Source organism: Elephas maximus, chromosome 15 (assembly GCF_024166365.1).
Source record: "Elephas maximus indicus isolate mEleMax1 chromosome 15, mEleMax1 primary haplotype, whole genome shotgun sequence".
In the NCBI taxonomy this organism is placed as follows: domain Eukaryota; kingdom Metazoa; phylum Chordata; class Mammalia; order Proboscidea; family Elephantidae; genus Elephas; species Elephas maximus.
In genome coordinates this window covers 48,259,569-48,283,956 of record NC_064833.1, presented here as the reverse complement: position 1 = coordinate 48,283,956, position 24,388 = coordinate 48,259,569, and the positions used below count along the sequence as shown (strand labels likewise).

General features: G+C 37.7%; 2 protein-coding genes across 4 annotated transcripts in view; one reads left to right on the top strand and one right to left on the bottom strand.

Annotated features, from left to right (window-relative positions):
- Positions 1-387: 387 nt before the first annotated feature.
- The window catches only part of CIBAR1 (CBY1 interacting BAR domain containing 1), a 29,699-nt gene continuing 5,698 nt past the window's right edge, over positions 388-24,388 (top strand). Inside the window, exons 1-6 of one of the 2 annotated variants that reach the window (XM_049853744.1) lie at positions 388-539; positions 1,165-1,399; positions 3,976-4,044; positions 5,446-5,586; positions 10,014-10,118; positions 22,107-22,220. In XM_049853744.1, coding sequence (XP_049709701.1) covers positions 514-539; positions 1,165-1,399; positions 3,976-4,044; positions 5,446-5,586; positions 10,014-10,118; positions 22,107-22,220 — 690 coding nt within the window. In that variant the 5' untranslated portion in view covers positions 388-513. The remainder of the gene's footprint in view (positions 540-1,164; positions 1,400-3,975; positions 4,045-5,445; positions 5,587-10,013; positions 10,119-22,106; positions 22,221-24,388) is intronic. The other variant, XM_049853745.1, reaches the window with a different exon arrangement.
- Positions 19,583-24,388, bottom strand: part of RBM12B (RNA binding motif protein 12B) — a 31,518-nt gene continuing 26,712 nt past the window's right edge. The window contains exons 3-4 of one of the 2 annotated variants that reach the window (XR_007513251.1): positions 24,084-24,124; positions 19,583-21,993 (exon numbers count right to left, since the gene is read on the bottom strand). The gene's annotated coding sequence lies outside the window, so the exon portion shown is untranslated. Of the gene's footprint in view, positions 21,994-22,215; positions 24,125-24,388 lie in introns of those variants that run through there. The other variant, XR_007513250.1, reaches the window with a different exon arrangement.

Sequence of the window (24,388 nt, the reverse complement as noted above, 5' to 3'; positions counted from 1 at the left end):
GAGACGCAGACAATTTGACATATATTTATATAAAACTAAATGTCGCATAAGCACAGACTAGAACCTATTTGCTTTTAGTTTTACATTTTCCTCCGGTCTACTGGGTCGCTGTGAGTCGGAATCTACTGGACGGCAACGAGTGATTGGTTAATTGTCCCTTTTCTCCTTTCTAGTCTGGAAAGACTTGGATTGGGTGTTTGCTAAATGAGGCTCTGAAAGAGGACGAATGGCCCCGCGGGCTTTTCCTCTGCTTGCGATAAACTCCAAGGGGAAGAATGTGTGGGGGTGGCTCCAGGTGACTCCAGCTTTGACTGCAGGGCCAGAGAACGCCGCGGCCGCGGGGACTCGCGCTGCGTTTCCATAGAAACGCCCGGGTCCGCGCGGCGGCGCGCAGGGCGGGCTCTCCAGCTCCTGGCGACGTAGGCGGCGGCTCGCGCCGCAGCGCGCGTTCGGGCCCCTCGGATCCTGGTCGTTGGGTCCCCGCCCGGGGTCCTCTGCCTTGCGCGAGGCAAGATGTTGAGGCGCAGCTTGGAAAACCGGTAACAACCCCGGAGCCCCGCTGCCCGGAGGCCCTACACGCGAGGGCTCGAATAGGGGACGTGGAGCGTCTCTCCAGGAGCCTCCGCGCCGAATTCCGGCCTAGGCAGGAGGCTGGACCGACCCGTGGCTCTCTGGGGCCTACCTCCCTGGGCCGGAGGGAGCCCCGGCGGCCGAAGGGAGCCCGGGGGGTGGGCTGGCTGCCACATACCCACGCTCCCCAGGTTCTGGTCCCGGCCCTGCCGCGGGCCGTGCAGAAGCCTGAGAGGCAGTCGGCTGCCCACGCCTCTCCTGGCGCCCAGGCCGCGTAACGCGGAGACGCCCCGCAGCCCACGCCCCGCAGCCCGCACCCCGCAGTGCGAGGCCCGCCCGGGCCCGGCCTCTTCTTGGACCTACCCTGTCGGGATATTGAGGCCAGGCTGGGAATGGGGTCCTGGATGAGCGAAAGAGACAATTATCCGCAAAATTGCGGTGAGAATCCGCCCCGAGAGATCGTTGGATTGTTGATGGTTGCGTCTTCGAAGCTGCAAGACGCCCGGGAATGTTTGCATATTGAATTAACATAACGATGAAGGCATCTCGTCTCTAACAAGAATGTTTTGCTTTTTGTGTCACCTTTTTCTCTAGGGACGCTCAGACCAGACAACTGCAAGATGCTGTCACGAATGTGGAGAAGCATTTTGGAGAACTGTGCCAAATCTTTGCTGCTTACGTGCGGAAAACTGCCCGACTGAGAGACAAAGCAGACCTCCTGGTGAATGAAATCAACGTGTATGCCTCCACAGAGACCCCACATTTAAAGCAAGGCCTGAAAAACTTTGCTGATGAGTTTGCCAAACTTCAGGATTATCGCCAAGCAGAGGTATGGCGTGAGGTCACAGCGTCATTGTTACGAATGAGCAGTGAAGTGGATAAAGGAACCGGGAAGACGTGCACGTGTTATCTCCCTAACTGCAGTGGTGAACACACTCTTGATAAACGTACAGATTTCCATGTCCGTTACCCTGCGTGAGTCTGTTGAAGGGAACCTTTCTGGGATTTATTTTACCATTTTCAAGTCAAACGTTAGAGTCTTTTCTTGAAGTCTTGAATTTCCCCACTGCCAGTTTTTGGCCAAGGGGTGGCCATTTAGAGGTGATAGTAAGCTTAGTATCCATGGGAAAGAAAAGAAGCATGACTATGTCTGGTGTCCATGTAAGCATATTTTAAAGTGTGTCTGGAGATTCAAGATGTTGGGAATGGTATGTGAATAAGTAATAAATAGGCAAGATGCTTCCATGCTCTGGAGTTTGGCCAATGTTTCATTGACAAAAAAAGAAAAAAGCACTGATGCAAACCAGTAGTTAACCACTTGCCAACTAGTAGACTTATACTCACGTTGATCCATACTCACGTAGACCCCATGTGCATTGGAGTAGAACTGTTTTCCACAGGGTTTTCAGTGGCTGATTTTTTTGTAAGTAGTTGGTCAGGCCTTTCTTGTGAGGTGCCTCTGTGTGGACTGAAACCTCCAGCCTTTCTCATTAACCTTTCCTGTTAACCATTTGTACCACCCAGTAGTTATTTGTGGGTTTGTTTGTTTTTTCCTTTTTTGGGGCAGTGGAGAGTAGAAGATGGTGCTGTAAATGTTTTCTTTCTAAAAGCCTTTTATTTTCCTTTAATACTTCATAAGAATTTTGTTATGTTTATTTAGTTTTCCAAGACACAGATTAACTTGTTAGAAGTTGCCCAGTTACAGCTGCTTTGTTTTTTGTTTTTTTAATGTACTTTTTTATTGGTGCTTTTGACCTTTCTTAAAACCTAGAACACATTTGTGATCAAAGATAAGTAAAATGAGAATATTAATCTTTGAACCTACAATTGCTATCCATACAGAACTAGACTAGAAACTAGAGAAGCTCAGAGACTTAAGAAGTAATTAATTACGTTTGGGGGTACTTTCTGGGAAAATGTTGCGTTCTTATTCTATGACATGTCTTCTGTAATAAACAAGTCACTCAGTTATACATGATAGCTGGGGACTTACTGTCTCAAAAATAATTTATATTCACATGGTCCTAACATCCCATTTTGGCCAATAATTTCAATACCCTTTTCTAGAAAACCTTTATGCTATTTCTCAAATAGCAAAGTGAACTGATTTACGTTTGTTCTCCTTTTATTTCCCTTGCTTACAAAATGGTGGAGTTGCTAATGAACAATGAAATGAAATGAACAAAAGGTAGGCAACAAAAAGGAGAACAGAACAGATAATCAGTATGGGTTATTAGAAATGATATAGACTTTAAACTATCCTGAGTAGTTATGGTTTTGATTCTAGGATTCCTGATATTTAAATGCTTGGTGGGGACTGGATTTTTTTTTTTTTTTCCTAAAATGAAACATTCTTTTTATTTTTTTATTTTCCTAAAAGGAAATATTCTGTACATTTTGTTTATAGGAACTAAAGAAAAATCAATATGAAATGTATTCACTGATTATATAAATGTGTCATCAAAAAAGCCTTTTACCTGTTATAAAAATAATACATGTTCATTTTAAACAATTATGTGTCATCTCTACTGAGAGAAAAAAAAATTTAATGTCTGAGAGAGTTATTTTTCTCCCGTGATACACTTTTCTTATGCTACCTACTTGTCTTTTTTTAACCTGTTTTTCTTCAGTGCCTTCCACTAGTGGTAATGGTAAGAGAAATAGCTACTCAAAATGTGATAAAAATTAATGTTTACGAAAAACTGTTTAATGCATAACGAAAAAGGGAATCAGTGTATACTAGGGGAAGAAGAGCGATCAACCGCATAGTTCGACAGCTCAGCAACAGAGACCACTTATCTTATTTTCTAGGCTTTGCTAATTTACAAATGACTTCTCAGAAAAATTGCAGCTAATAACAGCATTTCCTAGGCCTTTTTTGCTTTTGAGCAGCTTTAAATATTTCCGATATTCTATATTTTTCAGCTTCAATTTTCTTATCTGGAAGGTGGGCTTTTATGTTTCAGAAATAGCATATATGAAGTATCCAACACTGTGCTAACACATTGAAAATGGTAGCTGTATTAAAATTGAGGTGTCTTAAAACTTGCCCCCAAAGCTGCAACTTTAAGGTCGAAAAGCCATACACAGTTGATGGTTTGGCAGGGATGAGCTCCTTGGGACATTCTCTGGTCATGTTGCATACCAGGTACATTTGTGTTTTCACTGTTACTGTACAGATTAACCATTTTTAATGTGCTTGAATTTAGAATTTTAATCTTACCCATTTCTGGTGATAATCCTTTTATTTAAATAAGTTAAACAATAGTGTTTTAACTTAAATTTAAAAAAAATACTGAACTCTGTAGTAATTGTGTTCAGGTTAAACACAGGTTTTATTTCAGAATTTAAATTTTGATATGTCTGTGTTTCTTTTCAGTTATGTTTTATAATAATTTTCATTAGGTTGAAAGACTTGAAGCCAAAGTAGTTGAACCTTTGAAAGCTTATGGAACCATTGTAAAAATGAAGCGGGTGAGTAAATCTATTTTTTTCTCCTGTTGTTAAGTATTCTGAGAAGGCGTATGAGGTTTCTAATAATTGTCCTTTTAATAAAAGGTAAAAAGCAGTGTTTAGTCATTCTCTTTAGATACCTTGAAAGATCGTTTCTTAGAACTTTGAAAATAATGAAATGTTTTTTTGTGAGTTTACTAAGGACAGGCCAGTTCCTGGGTTATGAACAAGATCTGTTCCTAACGGTGTCTTTAAGTCGAATTTGTATGTAGGTAAGTCGAAACAGGTGCATATGGTTTTTATTTAGCCTCACTTCAGTGCAGGAAGGAAACCCTGGTGGTATAGTGGTTAAGAATTCTGCTGCTAACCAAAAAGTCAGCAGTTCAAATCTACCAGGCAATCCTTGGAAACCCTACAGGGCAGTTCTACTCTGTCCTGTAGGGTCGCTGTGAGTCAGGATGGACTCAACAGCAAGGGGTTTGTTTTTTGGGGTTTTAGTGCAATAAAGAAGCCCTAGTAGTGCAGTGGTTAAAGCGCTCAGCTGCTAACCAAAAGGCCGGCAGTTTGAACCCACCGACCACTCCGCAGGAGAAAGATGTAGCAGTCTGCTTCCATAAAGATTTACAGCCGTGGAAACCTTATTGGGCAGTTCGACTTGACGGCAGTGGGTTTGCTTTGGTTTTGCTTAGTGCGAGAAAAGGCTTAAAGCCTTTTTAATGATTTAAAATCTGCACTTGCAGCAAGAGAAGGTGATTGTGATGAAGAATTTGTTGTACGTTGAATTGAGTTGTTTCAAAGTGAAGGTAAATTTATGTAACACAGAAGGGCAAATGTCTATTTGGTCAGACATTTGCAACCTGGGGACTGCCTGTATACTACTCTAGCAACATAAGATATTATTTTTTTTTGTTATGGAAACTTTTAGATATTTAATATTTGTAGTCAGAAAGAATATATCGACAGAAATTGTTTTACTATATGAATAGAAGATTATATTTTTGTTTTAAATTGGTGATAACATTTTGACTTTAGAAATGAGTGTAACGGAGTTCTGTTTTTTAAATCAGCTTTATTGGGGTGCAATTTCATGCAATAAAATTCTCACATTTTAACTGTTTACTGAGTTGATTAATGTGTATGCCCGTGCAGCCACAATCAGTATTGTATACGTTTTTATTTATTTATATATTTATGGTTATAATTTTGCATTGAAATGATCTTTCTTGTCTCTCTCATTTAAAGGACTTTAAAGAAACAGACGTATGCACCCATAAATACACATTTGTTACGCAGTACTAATAATTCCTGTAGTAATGGCACCTGGAGCAAACAAGCAGCTTTCTCTTAGTCTTAAAACAGAGTGTGTGTACTTTATTTCTTAAATCCAAAATTTATATTAACAAAGAAAATGCATATCTGTAGGATGACCTCAAAGCAACATTAACAGCAAGGAATCGAGAAGCTAAGCAGTTAACCCAGTTAGAAAGGACACGGCAGAGAAACCCATCTGATCGACACGTTATTGTATCCTTTGAATTTTGGTTTTTTAAAGTATGTTGTAAGGTATGTCATACAAAAGTCAGCAAGTATGGAAATGATGCATTTCTGTTTTCCAATGTGTGGAGAATTTGAATATAAAGGTTAAAAAGAAACACATAGGTTTAGGAATTCTCACTGTAGCACTTAGCTAATTTTGAAGTTTCAGTCCCTTTATATTATCCCCCAAAATAGACATCCCCCTCAAAGGAAAAAAAACTCATAAATGCAGATGCTTTATAATTATAAAGGGTAAATTCAGAATTCTGAGATTTTTTTCCACGTAGTGATGATGACTAAATATTAATTATAAAATTAACTTAAAAGTCTATCGTTAAGCCTGATATAACAGTGCCCTCTCTGCCCCACTTTTGAGAAAAGGAAGGAAAAAATTTCCCATAATTGCTTTCATTCTTTAAAAACAAAAAATATGAAACCACATTTATGACTTTCAGCAAAAGACCCTCAAGAGATTCCAGAGTATAATTGAGATCCTCAGCTGGACACAAAGGGATCTAGATGGGAGTGACTACTGTAAGAAAGTTTCTATGAAACATGACTATTTTCTTAAACTAGAAAAAAGAATAGCAAATAGTGCCTGGCTAGTTGCCAGCACCTGGGGTAGGTGGGACTGTCTAGAAAGCACTAACTTATCCCTGCTGCCTCTTTTTCCCGTTCCTTCTTATATGTGTCTCCTTCCTACTTCCTTAAGGTTGTCACTGCCCAGCTCACCAGGAACCATGTGAAGAGTGGCTCTTTGGGGGCACTTGAGGTTCCAGAGTACCTCCATTCCTGAGGGGAGTCCCTTGAGCAGTGATATATGGGGTGCACCAGTTGCCTGGTCCTTCTTCCTTTGGACCAAAGGTACTTAAGCCCAACCTTGTACTAAACAAAACAAAAGAGAGCAGCCAGAGGGCTGGGACTGTCCATTGGAGGCTGGGATAGGAAGGTCTAGATGGAAGTTGAGGCTTAAGATCTTCAAACTACAAATTATAGAGAGTCTGTGTTGTTTTTTTTTTTTTAAAAAAGTCAGACAAACCAGAGAGTGCTAGAAAATGCATAACTGACAAATGGATTGAGGCAGAGACCAGGAAATGTTACCAGTGTTTAAGAATTAAGCCAGTAACTTTCACTTACAGTGCAATTAAAAAAAAAAAATTTCAGTCAGAGATAAAAAAAAATTTGTCTTTTGGTGGAGAGGGAGCGTGAGGGCAGAGAAAATGGAACATCTGGAGTCCTGAAGAGTTGGCAAGATTGAATCAGGGCTATTGGTATCAGCAGTCAATGTGGAAATGGATCTAGTCTTAAGACAGAGATTTTTCTGACTTAGGTGCTTTTCTCTGAACACTGCTGTGGAGAAGGTGGCCTGAGTATAGATGAATCAAGTCCGTGGGTTCACGTGGGAGGGAAATAAATGCAACATACATAGCTCACTGGCAAAGAGCTATATATGACTCCAGTAGATTTTGACAATCTGAGACTAGAAAATAAAGCACAATTTGTATATAAATGTATTCAATATAAATATACTTAATCACTGTTATGAGTCGGAATCAACTCGATCGCAACGAGTTTGGTTTTTTTTGGAATCATTGCATCCTTGAATTTTTACCAGAATACCTATTACTATCGAGCTGATTCTGACTCAGAGCGACCCTGTGAGACAGAGTAGAACTGCCCCATAGGGTTTCCAAGAAGTAGCTCATGGATTCAAACTGCTGGCCTTTTAGAAAGGAGCTGAGTTCTTAACCACTGCATCACCAGGGGTAGACCGTTAAAAATCTTCTGACTCTTTGTTCAAATGAAGTGTATGAACGTTCAGTGTGTAAAATAAAACAGAGTCGTTCTGGTAGATGGGGGTGGGGTAAAGAAGAATCTTTGGGCCCTCCCTGCTCACCCCTCAAGGCCCCATGTAGCCTCTGAACAAGTTCCCTGCGACACAGTTGGAAAAACAGCAGTCTGGCCCACCCCTTTATAAATCATTTTGAACTCTTGACTAATTTCATTAAGTATACTGATATTCTCGGTCTTTAGTATTTTAATCAAAAGCATTTCCTGCTCACATTGTTGTATTTTAGGATTTTAAAGATATGTCAATGAAAGGAAGAAACATTAGATATCTGTATTCTCTTTATTTTGCTAAAAATAGTTGTATAACTTTAGGTGAGTTGCTGTGCCCCGGTAAGTAGATTTCAAACTTTCAGAAATGAATAGTAGTTGCTGAAGGGTGGTAGATAAAAGTACGGGTGTCTCAGACGTTGCTTCTTCCTCCCCACTCTTTTTCATAGTTTTACCAGCTCTTCCAACCCTTCCAAAATTTAAAATGAAAGTATCAGTAAATGGGGAGGGGAAAGACATGAAGCAAAGGAGTTATAAGAATTGCATCATTTACACGTAATAAACAGTATTAGCAATTATTAGACTTGAATGTTCTCATTAGCAAAAGGTTAACATGCATCAAATAACTGTTAGGAATTTTTTCATACTGACAGATGTTCTAAAAACTCTATTTTTGAATTTCCTGCGATGAGGTTGGAAATCCTGGCGGCATAGTGGTTAAGTGCTACGGCTCTTAACCAAGAGGTCAGCAGTTCAAATCTGCTAGGCGCTCCTTGGAAACTCTACGGGGCAGTTCTACTCTGTCCTATAGGAGTGTTATGAGTCAGAATCGACTGGATGGCAGTGGGGTTTTTTTGGTAATGAGGTTAATTCCAAGCCCAATAATGTAGAGCATTGTTTTTTATCACTGGTTATAATTTAAAGCTTGCATTGTTTTAAAAAAACTTCACACCCTACATAACAAATGGATACACATACTTTAACAGCTTTTTTGAGGTATAGGTGAATATATTTAAATGCTTAGTATCTTGTGTATTTGACTTAACCTACTTGCAAAAATATATAGTTAATAGAGTTATAAACCAAATATAACCTGATTGTAAGAGTGTATAGTTATAGAAGACTAAATGATTTTAACTTGTTGAAAGAACTGTTGTATTCTTTTGAAGTGTATTTTTTCCTTTATGAAAAATTTCAGTCACAGGTGGGTAATAAAGTGGAGTGCCAAGAGATGGATCCTTATAGTAAATCCCTTTTACTTGTTTCAATTTATATATTTTCTTGAAAAAGCGAGGGCTAGTTGTCAGAATTTTAGAATCTTAAATGTAACAAAACTTTGAAAACAGATGCAGTTTTTTCCCAGATTAAATATTAAATGATGATGTATGATATTTTTAAGTACATAAAAGAGTATGGAAAACAAAACTTTATTAAGAAGAATTAAAGAATTGGAATATGTTTTTTTAACATCTGTTTAACAAAGAATTTTAAATGTTTTTGGGCAACAGTCGCCGTAAAGGAAGAGACAGTTTTTAGAAGAAAGACATGATTAGATTGGAAATGCTCTGCCTTTACAACACTGTGGCTACTAGCTACAGGTGGCTGTTGACCTCTTGAAATTCAGCTAGAGTAACTGAGAAAATTTTTTAAATTTTATTTAATTTAAATAACCACATGTAGCTAGTAGGTACAATATTGTACCTAGATCTAGATAGTATGAGTACTTGTCGTTAGTGCATATGAAGCAAAGCATTGAACTTGCCATCTAATTTATTCATTACTAGTGTGTATATTTCGTAATAAGCATTAATTAAATCAAGACGGTGCTGTATTGTTAGCTTGTAAGAAAAACTTGCACTTAAAAATTCCATGCTGAGGTAATAAAAATTTGTAGTGTATATTCTCTACCTGATGAGGATGTTATAGAATTAGAAATGTTTAATGTATTTGGAAAGTTAATAAAAGTAAGCAAGGTGATAACAATAGGAGACTTCATTTACAGACTTGGTAGCCCAGAATATCTCAGTGTTATAATGGTATAAAAATCACAGACTGTCAGTTGTGGAAATTGTCATAGTTATTGGTGTACCTGTGTCCCAAGCACGCTTTCATTTATTCCATTCAACAGTCTTATGAAATAAGCATAATTATATTTTGCTGATTAGGAGACAGAGTTTGAGAGGATTAAAAATACTTGCTAATAAGTCACTAAGTCTCTTTCTTTTCTGGGGAGAATGAGTTTAAGAGAAAGTAAGAAGAAAAAGGATAGCAGATAAGTGGCACGGGCAGCGACATTGGTGAAAACATTTAGGAAATACAAAAAATCAAAGGACGTAGGGAGAAATGGTTTTGCTGAGAGACAGGGAAGTTTTTATTGTTCATTTGGTTTTGTTTTTGAGATCATCAATCATGTCACTTAATCTTTTTGAAGTTATGTATTGTGCATGTGCTTGTTACGTGGATCGTTGTATTATATGTGGTAAAATACAATATTAAACAACCACAGCTTTACAGCTGAAAGCCAATACCGCAATGGTAGCATTTCTCTAATAGACTCAGTTGAATGGCTTCTGATTTGATTTTTTTATGTCTTTGGTTGGGGAATACACTTGTAGGCAGAAACCGAATTACAGAGAGCTACCATGGATGCTACTCGAACAACACGTCATCTGGAGGAAACTATTGACAACTTTGAAAAACAGAAAATAAAGGACATAAAGGTAATGAAGTCACTGTTAAGGTTAAAAATGTGTTTTTCTCATCTTCTTTTTCATTGTATTTAAGATTATGAATATTTTTAATGACTTTGAATTTTTTAACCCATAAACAATCTTTGTGAAAAAAATACTATAGATTGAAATATATCAAGTGTTATTTCCTTATAGAAACAATGGTCTGTAAAGGGGTTACATTCCCAACCAGAGGCCAGATATTCAGCTTTTTGTTAGGAATACTATTTAATCTAGAGGAAGTGACATTTATTATGTTTTTTATGTATCAGGCGCTGTTCTAGGCTCTTTGCATAAATCATCTTAATTTTCACAGCAACCCTGTAAGAATCAAGCTGTGTTATCTATACATTATAAATTAAGACTTTAAGTCTTAGAGATATAAAGTAACTTACCCGGAGTACCATAGCCAGAAATAAGATATAAACCAATTAGGTATTTTTAAATATCTGTACTTGCTATTATAATACACTATCATTAATCTTCATAGCATAGCACTTTGTAATAACTACATCTTATCAAGTAAGTAAATGATAATAGTAACCAACCACGTATAAACTTTCATTCACCATGATTTGGTGTCTTTGTCAACAAAATCACAAGAATTGCTTTATTCCATTGTAACAAATCAGTAAATTTGAAACCTTCTTTAGGATCATGGAATTCAAACGGTCTTCAGTGACTTTTTCATAGGCATCTTGGAAAGATTTGGAGTATTGCTTATGACCATTTTATATCCTTTAAAACAACTCACCTAAGGATGTCTCCCTGGCTCACCAAAATTTTACTGGAACAGGCTTTAAAGATAAAGTTTTTCGTCATTTTACTACTGTTAACAAAGAAACCTGCTTTTGTGAGCCGTGTTCATTTAAATAAAACAAGCAATGTATTGCCACGATTATATCATACGTTTCTAAAATCCATGAAACAACATCCATTTGCACCTTTTATTTTCTTTTAATTTCCTGTCTACTTTCTGACAGTAGATTGCTCCTCACAGAAGAGCATCTCAGGAGGCTGCCCCGAGACAAACCTCTTCTGGAGCTGGGAGAGTATGAGCAGGGAATAAAGCTTATAGTTGCTGACAACATCTCTTAAATTGAGGGAGAGAGGTAGCAGGGTTATGAATAACTTTAACTTGAAAAATGAGAATGGAGTCTTGTGTAGATAGGCTTGGTTCCACTGGCTCCTAAGGGCTTCTATAGTGAGGGGAGTTTGATTCCTCACTCTGCCTCTGTTCTCATGCCTGCTTCGTTTTCTTTTTCACATGGCAGCTTGTCTCTACTTTCTGATCTTTCAGGCTCGCTTCTGTGTTCCATCTACTTGCTGCTTCTTGATAGGTATTTTTAATTCCCTGAACATCATTTGCAAAACTGAGGCTGAGGAGGATGAGTGCAGAATTCCAAACTACAATTCCTACTGCCTGGGATATCTGCAGCAATAGGAGATGGAGTAACAGGAGGTACAATGAAGGGCGCGGAGAGAAGAAAAGTTCTCCCAAGCTTCTTTCCTTGCCTACTTTTCCATGCCTCTAGAAGAGGCAAGTCTCTTGAATGCCCCACCCCCCCGCCAAAAAAGGAAGACAGGAAACACCATACACTTTTTTAAAAATTGCAGTATAATTTACATACCATCATTGTTAGGTGCCGTTGAGTTGGGTCCAACTCATAGGGACCCTGTGTACAACCGAACAAAACAGTGCCCAGTCCTGCACCATCCTCACAATCATTGCTATGTTCGAGTCTATTGTTACAGCCACTGTGTCAGTCCATCTCATTTAGGGTCTTCCTCTTTTTTTGCTGACCCTCTACTTTACCAAGCATGATGCCCTTCTCCAGGGACTGGTTCCACCATATAACATATCCAAAGTATGTGAGACATAGTCTTGCCATCCTTGCTTCTAAGGAGCCATTCTGGCTGTAGTTCATCCAAGACAGATTTGTTCCTTCTTCTGGCAGTCGACAGTATGTTCAGTATTAGTCGCCAATACCATAATTCAAAGACATCAATTCTTCTTCAGTCTTCCTTGTTCATTGTCCACCTTTCGCATGCATATGAAGCAACTGGAAGTACCATGGCTTGGGTCAGGTAGGCCTTAGTCCTCAAAGTGACATCTTTGCTTTCTAACACTTTTAAAGAGGTCTTTTGCAGCAGATTTGCCCAATGCGATACGTCATTTGATTTCTTGATTGCTATTTCCATGGGCATTGATTCTTATACCATGTAATTCACTTATTTGAAGTGTACAGTTCAATGATTTTTAGTGTATTCAGAGATATGTGCTACCGTCACAACAGTCAATTTTAGAACAGTTTTTTCACCTCAAAAAGAACCCCCCTACACTTCAGTTATTACACTCCTATTTCCCTCTTTGTCCCCAGCCCTAAGCAACCACTAATATACTTTTGGTCTCTATAGATTTGCCTCTTCTGGACATTCTATATAAATGGAATCATATAACGTGGGGAATCATATAATATGTGGTCTTTTGTGATTGGCATTCTTCATTAAGCTTAGTATCTTCAAGGTTCATCCATATTGTAGTAGATATCAGTACTTCATTTCCTTAATATTCCGTTTTCTGGATGTACCACATTTTGTTTATCTGTTCATCAGTTGATGGGCATTTGGTTGATTTACACTTTCTGGCTATTATGAATGATGCTGCTACAGATATTCATGTACAGATTTTTGTGTGGACATATGTTTTCTTTCTCTTGGGTGTATTCTTAGGACTGGAATGGCTAGGTCATATGGTAATCCTGTGGTTAATCATTTTGTGGAACTGCCATACTGTTTCCCAAGTGGCTATTCCATTTACATTCCCACGAGCAGTCCACGAGGGTTCACATTTTTCCACACCCATGCCAGCACGTTATCAGTCTTTCTGATTATATCCTAGTGAGTGTGAAGGGGTATCTCGTTGTGGTTTTGATTTACATTTCTCTAATAACTAATGAGGAGCCCTGGTGGCACAGTGGTTAAGAGCTTGACTTCTAACCAGAAGATCAGCAGTTCAAATCCACCAGCCGCTCCACAGGAACCCTATGGGGCAGCTCTACTTTGACCTATAGGGTCTCTATGAGTCGGAACTGACTCGGTGGCACCTAACAACAGAAACAACAATGATTAATGATGTCTATTCGTGTGTTTATTGGTCATTTGTATATCTTCTCTGGAGAAATACCAGTTTATATCTTTTGCCAATTTTTAAATTAGGCTCTTTTTATTATTGAATTCTAAGAGTTCTCTGCTTGTCAGGTATATGGTCTGCACGTATTTTCTCCCATTCTGTGGGTTGTCTTTTCACTTTCTTGGTAATGTCCTTTGATGCATAAAGTTTTAATTTTAATTTTAGTGAAGTGCAATTTATTATGTTTTTCTTGTGTTTCTTATGATTTTGGTGTCATATCTATGAATCCATTGCCAAATTCAAGGTCATAAACCTTTGTTTTCTTCTAACAACTTTATAGCTTTGGCACATACACTTAAATCTTTGATCCATTTTGAGTTATTGTGTGAGGTAAGGGCCAAACTTTATTCTTTTGCACATGACTATCCAATTATCACAGCACCATTTGCTGAGAAGAGTGTTTCCCCTCCCCTCGCCCCCACTGCATGACCTTATCATCCTTGTCAGAATTAGTTGACCACGGAGACATGGGTTTACTTCTGGACTCTCAGTTCTGTTCCATTGATCTGTATGTCTGTTCTTATGCCAGTCCACATTGCCTGATTACCTCTGCTTTGTAATAAGTATTGAAATCGGGTCCTGCTTTTTTTTTTTTTTTTTTTTCAAGATTGTAGCTATGCTGGATCCCTTGCAAATCCATACCAACGTGGCAATTTCTAATAGGGATTCTGATAGGCATCGCACTGACTTTTTATCAGTTTTGGGGTGGGGGGGCGGTTATTGCCATCCAAACAAAGTAAGTCTTACATTCGTGAACATGGCTTTTTTTTTTCTTTTTTAATTTTTATTGTGCTTTAAATGAAAGCTGGAAACCCTGGTGGTGTAGTGGTTAAGTGCTACACCTGCTAACTAAAGGGTTGGCAGTTTGAATCTACCAGGCGCTCCTTGGAAACTGTATGGGGCAGTTCTACTCTGTCCTATAGGATTGCCATGAGTCGGAATTGACTCAACGGCACTGGATTTGGTTTTGGTTTGGTTAAGTGAAAGTTTACAAATCAAGTCAGTCTCTCACACAAAAACCCATATATACCGTGCTACACACTCCCGATTACTCTCCCCCTAATGAGACAGCCGGCTCTCTCCCTCCACTCTCTCTTTTCATGTCCATTTCGCCAGCTTCTAACCTCCTCCACCCTCTCATCTCCCCTCCAGGGAGATGCCAACATAGTCTCAAGTGTCCACCTGATCCAAGAAGCTCACTCCTCACCAGCATCCCTCTCCAACCCATTGTCCCAGTCCAATCCATGTCTGAAGAGTTGGCTTCGGGAATGATTCCTGTCCTGGACCAACAGAAGGTGTGGGGGCCATGACCACTGGGGTCCTTCTAGTCTCAGTCAGACCATTAAGTCTGGTCTTATGAGAATTTAGGGTCTGCATCCCACTGCTCTCCTGCTGCCTCAGGAATTCTCAGTTGTGTTCCCTGTCAGGGCAGTCATTGGTGAACATGGCATATTTTTCCTTTTATTTAGATCTTTAATTTCTTTCAACAACATTTTGTAGTTTCCAGAGTGAAAGTTTTTTTGTTAAGTCTTATTTTTTCGATGTTATTCTAAGTGGAATTGCTTTCTTATTTTCATTTTTGGATGTTTATCGCAATTGTATAAAAATACAATTGATTATTGTACATTGATCTTACATCTTACTGCCTTGTTGAACTTGTTTATTCTGACAGTTTTTTAGTAGATTCCTTAGGATTTTTTATACACGAGATCATATCGTCTGTGACAACCTACACTTTTAATGCACACCCCCACAGCTCTAGCAAACTCCCATAAATATGAGCTCCCGAAGTCAGTACCACAGAATCTATCTGTTAGGGTTCTGAATTTGGTCTGCCTCTCTTTCCTCCTCACCGTCAAATTGTGTCGTCTTCAAGGTAGACCCCATTGGGGATCTTTTATGATACTGAGGGGAGGCAGAAATCGCATGAAATGAATATCTCCAAAGAGCAATCAAAAAGGGCCGCCCCACTTATTTCTAATAAAAATATTTAGATATTGCCATGAGGATTTCAGCCCTCTGTTTGTGAGACAAATCCTTCAAAAAATCAAAAATTCTAATCCCACTTATATTTTGGGAGAAACAACATTCTTGCCTGTAATCAGGCTATTGCTTTAGATAGGGGCAGAGATGATTAGCAGTGGTGAGCTTTGCTCGTAATTCCATTACCATGTTTAAGGTGAGTTTAATGGACAAGTCCATCTGAATTTTGGTAGTTGCATTAACTAGCAAAGTAGCCTGATTTTTTCAGAGAAAGATTTTGCATAGAACCTTGCAAATAATTTGTCTTTCTAAGAAAGAATTGGTATGTAATTTGGTGTACAGAATAAGGGAGAAAAATCACATTACTCCTATATGAAGAAGAACGGGGCATCAAGATTGGGGGAATACTCATTAACAACCTGTGTTAAGCAGATGCTACAGCCTTGCTTGCTGAAAGTGAAGCGGGCTTGAAGCACTTAGTGATAAAGATCAGAGACTACAGCCTTCAGTATGGATTACCTCAACATAAAAAAAAAAAAAATCCTCACAACTGGACCAATGAGCAACATCATGATAAACAGAGAAAAGATTGAAGTTGTCAAGGATATCGTTTTACTTGGAACCACAGTCAGCACCTGTGGAGGCAGCAGTCAGGAAATCAAATGAAGCATTGCTTTGGGCAAATCTGCTGCAAAAGGCCACTTTAAAGTGTTAAAAAGCAAAGCTGTCCCCTTGAAGACAAGGTGCGCCTGACCCAAGCCATGGTGTTTTCAGTCATCTCATATGCATGTGACAGTGAATAAGGAGGACCGAAGAATTGATGCCTTTAAATTATGGTGTTGGCAAAGAATATTGAATACACCATGGATTGCCAAAAGAAAAAACAAATCTGTCTTGGAACAGGTACAGCCAGAGTGCTCCTTAGAAACAAGGATGGCAAGACTACGTCTCACATGCTTTGGACACGTTATTAGGAGAGATCCATCCCTAGAGAAGAACATCATGTTTGGTAAAATAGAGGATCAGCAAAAAAGAGGAAGACCCTCAATGAGATGAATTGACACAGTGGCTAAAAAATGGGCTCAAGCATAGCAATGATTGTGAGGATGGTGCAGGACCAGGCAGCATTTTGTTCTGTTGTATATAGGGTTGCTATGAGTCGGAACTGACTTGATGGCAGCTAACAAGAACGTTTGTGTCCCATGTGATAGGGAACTTCAGACCTATAAAGAGGATCTTGATCAGGGGTTACTCCTGGAACAGATGAAAATAGGAGTTCAGTATGTCATAAAGTAGTCAACACGAGCAAGAAACATCTTCTAAACTTAATTTTTAATGGCTTTTTTTTTTTTATTACAAAAGAAGTATGAAATCATCGTAAAATTTTTTTATAAAATTATGGAGAAAAATGTAATTCTACCCCTCAAACATAATCCAGCATTTTGTTTTATATCCTTCTAGACATTTTTTTCTATGCACATAAACACAGAGATTTGGTAACATGGGTAATAATAACATTCTTTAAATATTAACCATGTGCCAGGCATTCTTCCAAGCATTTTATGTGCATGAAATCATTGACTCCTCACAGCATCTCTGTGAGGAAGGTACTGTTATTACTCCCATATTATATTTAAATAGGCCACACTGAATGTAGCATTTCTCTTTTTAAAATTTAATATGTCACGGACATACTTCTGCACTCAGAAAAGGAGAACCATATCTTTTTTCTTATCCTCATAGTATTTTGCTATATGGACGTATTAATTTATTTAACCAGTCCTCAATGATGGACGTCTAGGTTATTTTTGCAGTACTAGGTATCATTGCATCCTTACACATCCTTAATCATTGGTCTTTGGGCTTGTTCAGTTATTCTCTTGGGATAAATTACCAGAAGTGGGGTTGCTGGTTCAAAAGAGCATACACACTTTAAATTTTGATACTTATTTTTAAACTTCTCTCCACAAAGATTCCAACAGTTGACATTCCTACCAAACCCTGCATGAGTGCCCCAGTGCAACAGCAATGAGTAATAGTATTTTTGTTAACAGCCAATCTGATAGGTGAACAAACAGTATCTCATCTTAATTTGTTGTTATTGTTGGGGTGGGGCATTTTTTTGTTTTTATTTTTAATGACAAATTTTATTTCTTCTTTAGTAAATTACTTACACTTCTCCTTAGCATGTATATTTATTGGAGTTTGGCATTTTTCTTATTAATTTGTAAAAAAATTTTATATATTGAGAAAATTAATCTTTATGTTAAAGAGAAGATATGGTGCAAATACATTTTCCCATGTTCTGCTTATGGTGAGTTTTTGCCACCTTGAAGTTTTTTTTTTTTTGTTGCCATAGCTCTTGTTCTTTTTTTGTTTGTGCTTTTGATGTCATGTTTATAAAGGTTGTTTTCACTCCCAAGATTATACAGATATTTGCTTATATCTTTTGGTATTTGTATTATTTTTTAATGTTTTAAATACTTATTTTATTTGGCAGTTACTTTTGCATAGGGTAAAGGACCTAACTTAATTATTTCCAGATGGATAGAAAGTTCTCCAGACATCATTTATTAAAAAGCCTCTACTCTGAGTTAAGTTTGGAGAGCTGTCATTTCTTCTCTCTTTGCCAAAATGTTAACTGGATTTTTTTATAACTTTTTTCATTAAGGATCTTGCTTGCTTGCTAATCAAACCAGATAGAAACTTTAAAATTATTGACGAAGGAACATTTTCTAATTTGGCTGGTTTACTTCTTGAGCACCAAAAATAGCTAACATTTGTTGAAAAGTTACTCTAAGCTATATTTTTTCTTGAATTATCTCATTTAATCAAGACCTATGAGGTTGATAGTGTTGTTATCCCCATTGTACAGGTGAGGAATATGAGGCAAAGAGCAGATAAGCTGCCTAACGTTACATAGCTAGTATGTCAGTTCATGGTTTGAACCCAGGTCTTAATCCAAGCCCGTATTCTTAGCTATGATGCATCCCTGCCTTATGTATGGTTATATACAGAATTTCAGATTCTGCGAGTCAGAGTCAACTCAACAGCAACGAACAAAAACCAAAGCCAAACCCGTTGCCGTCGAGTCAATTCCAACTCAAAGCAACCACATAGGGCAAAGTAGAACTGCTCCATAGGGTTTCCAAGGAGCACCTGGTGGATTTGAACTGCCGACCTTTGGGTTAGCGGTCGTAGGGCTTAACCGTTTTGCCACCAGGGTTTCCAACTAACAACAACATATTGAAAAAGAAAAATAACTCATTAATGCCTCTGCACCTGACTGTATTGACCTGTTCACATAAGGAGATTACATGAGATCGTTGAAGGTTAGCTACATTTGAGGAAAATTATTTCTAAATATAATTGGGTCCTAGAAAGTTCTACCCCTTTCTGGCAACTCACTGCAATTATTTTATTTCAAAAACTTTTCAGTGACTGAGCTTTATTCTGGTTTTATGGAAAATTTGATCATAGGAACAGCTTTTTGGGAAGATAACTATGATTGCTCCAATGTTGGTATGGGCCAGAGCTGGAATGATGCTTTTATGTTTTTTCCTTATACCAGTTATCATCAAACTTGTCTGCTCTTTGCTGTTATTTGCCTCCCTCCTACCTGTTTTCAGCAGACTTTATGAAATTGTAGCTAGAAGGAAAAGAATCTAACTGGCAGCTTTCCCTCCCCTACTGTTGTCTGGGTCTTCGCTCTTCCAAATAATCTTCCCAAGTCTGGGATACTAGCTTAGCAGTACCACCAATTCCCTGTTCTTAACAGAAAAATAAACAATATAAAAATTAACAAGGCCATTCCTGTATTAAATAAGTATATGATTTAGGATTTGTAAAGAAATAAAAATTCAGATCATAAAGGACGAAGCCAAAAAAAGTATCACAAAGTTTGAGTGATTCCGCCCTCATATCTTTTTAGTACTAGTGTAAAAATATCTGTTTACAAAGGTATTTTATAAAAAATGGAATTTTAAGAGTGGAAAATGCTAACATAGTCAAAGTTGATCATTGTCTTTTTAAAAATGAGCACATAGTAGAATCTCCTTTCAGATGATATAAATAAACAAAAATAATGTACCTTTCTTCATTGGCAAATATATTTGCATACTTTTCACGGCTTACCTAAAAGCTAAGGGGATGACTAAAACTCCTGTAAAATGCTAGTATTAAAAAAGTTATGTTAGTTTAGAAATGACAGATTGTAAGCATCAGGAATAACTATATTCAAATATCTGAAAAATATTGAGTATTTTGAAATTTTGGCATGTTCCAGAGTTACCAGAGTTGAATAGATTTGAATTAATTCTAGACCTACAGATTTAGGTTTAATGAGGTTACAAATGTTTGAACTTCACTGGTTATTAAACAGCGTGACAGTCTACTAAATAGAATGTCAATGAATGAAACAGAAATACTTAAGACTAGGAATAATACCCACCTTCCTTGAGTGATTTAGACTTAACCCTTTGAAGCTTTTTTTTCAGTTTCTTTTGAAGCTATTGTACTTACTGCTCAGGTACTTTTGTACCTTCCCCTTCTCTCTCCACGTAGGCTAAATAAACGATCTCTAAATATCCACCGAAGACAGAGAAACTGAAACAGGGAGTTTACTGACAATCTAAAATGTGTGTTTTCCATCTCCCTCTGACCTCACCTTAAACGAAACAAGTCTGGGGGCTTATTCTGTAGGCTGTAGCGCAACTATTTGTTGTAGAAGCTGTCAGTAATTCTACTCTTAAGCCTAAGTAATTGAGAAACAAAATGTTCCATTCTAGCCTTGGATAAAAAGAAAGTCAAAATAATTCTGTATTGTTTTTTATATAATTGATTATTCACTAAGTATGGAGAACATCTGGATTTAATATTCAGAAGGAAAGATGTAAGCCTGTTCTTGATTTTTCCTGTTAACCTGAAATGGGCTTCAAAGAACCACACAGAGGTCCTCAGTGTTTCCGTTTGTCTTTGAGAGCCTCGGCACTTCTAAAAGGCATTTGACTCCTTTCTGGTTAGCAACTGCCTTAGGGAGGCTGACAACTAAGAGAATAAGTTCCAGCCCTGGTCAATAGCCATTCCAACATATTCCTGGATATCTGGAGATTGATTACAAAATCCAAAATAGTGTTTTGGCATAATGTTTATTATAATAATTGGCTGTCAGCCCATTACACTAGAGTCCTCTGTGACCTATCTGAAGTGAAAGTAAGGGTCATTGTTGGTCATACTCAAAGTGCCTAGCAGCCAAGAAAAGATACTTTCAACTACATACCTGTTTCCATTGAGTAACAATCAGAAGCTTGTTATTTTCCTAATTGTTTAGGAAAGAATTGTTATTAGTTGCTGTCAATCAGCTTTGACTGATGGTGACTTTGTGTATAACAGGGTGAAACATTGCCCAGTCCTGTGCCGTCTTCATCATCATTGGCATGTTTGAGTCCGCCGTTGTGGATATTGTGTCACTGAGAGTTTTCCTCCTTTCTTCGGCCCTCTACCAAACACAGTGTTCTTTTCTAATGTTTGGTTTTTCCTGATGAATAAACCAAACCAAACCCAGTGCCGTCGAGTCAATTCCGACTCATAGCGACCCTATAGGACAGAGTAGAACTGCCCATTAGAGTTTCCAAGGAGCGCCTGGCGGATTTGAACTGCTGACCCTTTGGTTAGCAGCCATAGCACTTAACCACTACACCACCCTGATGAATAAATAGAGATGGAGAAATCACAGAACCCGGATAGATATCTATATAGCTTTATTTCAAAGTACAGGACCACTCCTGTTTAGGTGGTTGTCTCAGGAGAGCAGGGATGAAGAGAAATGGGTATTTGACTGTTGCCTTCTAACTTAGCCCTTCTCTTCCATCTTGTCTCTTTAAGGACAGTACTTGGGTATTTTCTCCCTGTTCCCATTCTCATTCTGCCCAGTTTGCTCTATGTTAATGCTTTGCCTTTGATTTTCATATAGAACAAGGAAATTAACAAAAGGATAAGATCCTATTTTACTGAAAATGTCTCTGGTTTGTATCCTTTCCCTACCTGACTATCTTACCCCTGCCTATATCAACTTGCATATCTTCATTCATTCTCTTTGCTCATGATCTTCTTTGTCACAAGTCTTTATCACTCTTAAGAAGTGTACCTGCACAGTTTGTGAAGAAAATGATTCTAGCAAGAACAGCACAGTGCAGTGGGCAAGAGCTAGAACCTTAGAAGAATCAGGTCTAGGTTTTATATTCTGTGAGCAACATTAGGCAAGTCATAAATTTGTAAACTGGAAAAGCTCTATGTAAATGTATGGTATTGTTATTAGTGGTAGGAATATCATTATTACCAAATAATCCTTGGTGGTTAGAGAATACAAGTAGCATATACTCACAAATATGATGGAATGTGGTTCCTGCCTAATCAGTTTTCTGTTGTTTAAACATCACCTGGAGTTGCTAAAATATCAGCTTCAGAACTGTTCTAATACTTAAGCTGCGTGGTATCAGAGTACATAATGGCATACATTTTAGTCAGATCTTTTTTTGATCACAAAGTCAATTACTAGATGTAAATAGGAGAAATAAAAATAAGAGGGAAGTGAATGGTGATATAGGAAAAACTTTGTATAATATGAAGGTTTTGCTGCAGAAAGCCTTTGCAACTGTTTTTATTCCAGTTATCTTTTGGATTTCATTTGTCCTGTAGAAAAACAGAAAAATCTGTATTTCATAAAATGCTAAGAATATAGTGAAGAAAAATTTACTAAATTCACAAAGCAATATAACTGATGGTTTAAAATCTTTGTTTTTTAGAATATATTTTCAGAATTTATCACTATTGAAATGTTATTTCACGGCAAAGCTTTAGAGGTCTACACTGCTGCTTACCAAAATATACAAAAGATTGATGAGGAAGAAGATTTAGAGGTAGGATTGTCTATCTAAGCTTAGTTCTTTTAATATGGAAATGTTTAAGAGAGCGCTAGTTTCTGTGCGTGAAAACTTTAACTTAGAACACTGCAGCTGTTTGTTATTGTGTGCTCCTGAATAGCTAAACTTTTATGATTTTCTATTTATGTTTTAACTTTTCACATTAACCATGGTAAAGTTCCAACACTTAATTTATTAATAGCTAATAAAATAGAATCTACATAAAACCATTACATGAAATAAACAAGTTTATCATTTTGACTAGTGATATAAGCTTACAAAGGTGTGCTCAAGATAAGCTCACATTGTGCCATGCTCAGTGCCCAAAGCTTTACATGTGTTTTCTCATTTAGTCTTCACACAATCCTGTGAGTTAGGTGCTGTGATTTCCATTTTACAGCCACAAAAACAGACTTAGAGGCTTTAAATAACTTAGCTTGCCCATGGTCACTTGGCTATTTATTAAATAGCAGAATTGGGATTCTAACAGGTTTTGTATGACTTAATCAGTAAGCTGTGAAGGAAGTGTAGGCTTATAAAGTTAAATGCAAATAGTCCTGATTGGCCAGCTAACATGAGAGCAATTAAATATCAGAATCAACTTGGCAGCACTGCGTTTGGTTTTTTTTTGGTTGTTGTTGTTTTTGTTTAAGCCTCAGTAAACACATCTGAAGAATAAGAATCCTGCCTGCCCTCTTACCTTCCAAGAGAAAAATGGGCACAAAAGTAGTTTTGCTGAAATAGATATGCAAGACATCTTTTGTCCATATTATCTCTGTAGTAGAAGTGAAAATGGCCGTTTGCTTTCCAGATATAACCAGAATTCTGTATTAACAAATGAGATAATTGTCTACCATTTGACAATTTTGAAATTTCACTTCCAGTTTTTATTAACTTAATAAAAATATCCATAAAGAGGTTCCCTGGGCCTTTTCTTTCCACTTCTCTGCTGGCTCCAGGAAACTTTATTCAGTAAAACCAGAAAATAGTTTGACTAAAATGGAGGTTCTTGGTATGTGTATATATGCTTCCAAAGCCAAGTCAGTTTTATGTCAGTTCTGCATGCATGATCATATTTATCTTTACTGTGCTTGTCAATAGACGACTTCCTAAGAGTATCTCCTTCAAGTACTAATGCTAAGACTTCTTAATTGTTACTTTTCATGTCCTGTTTTTAAATAATCAAGCTTTTATTTGTCATTTGTAAAATAATAAAATAGAAAGTGCTTACATATTTCTTACTTTGGACCAGCTACTGATCTAACCTTTTTAACTATAGTAAAACATTTAATCCTCCCATCAACTTTGATAAAAATCCTCATTTCTATGGATGAGAAAACTGAAGCACAATGAGGCTAAGAAACTTCGCCAAGGAAGCTAGTAAGTAGCTTAGCTGGGAGCCAAACCTGGAAGTCTGACTACCGATGACGTTTTTTACCTTTCTCTACACAATACTGCTAGAAGCATGGCTCTGATAGGTGAGATGAACCTTTTCCTACAAGACTGGAGTTCCCTTTAAAAATATTCCTATTTTCCTTTTTCTGTTACCCTTGACACATCATTTGTTATCTGATATTAAAGTTCCTTCAAGCCCTCTGGTCCCCAAGTTTTTCCTTCTCATTCCAGAGGTCCTAGATACTCTTTGTCATACCACTTCCTTTAACTTCTGTTACCATTACTCTTAATTGGCTTGGTAGGTAGCTTGTTGGAGAGATCCATGAAAAACTTGAGGTTTCAGGGCTGTAATAGATGTGCTTTTGAATATCAGCTTCCTATTTTTTTTAATGGGGTACTATTGAACAGGTTTTCTTCACACTTCAGCTTTCTCATCTCTAAAATGTAGATACATACAGTACTTACCTCATAAAATGCCCATTTTACAACTGCCATGTGACCAGTGCCTTAAAGGAAAAAATATAATATGCTGTGAGTGTGTGTGATGGAGCATTCCAAATATTATAGAGAATCAAGGAATGATTTCTTGACTAAAAGTTTGAGGGATCTGTAGGAGAAAGCCCAGCAAAATCTTGTATGGATATCCAGAAGTCCAGATCCAGAACTGTTGTGAATAAAGAGCAATGTACATAAAGCAATTAACATATTGCAGGACACAAAGCAACTGTTCAGTGAACTTTAGGCATGAACCATTACTGTTATGCCATGCA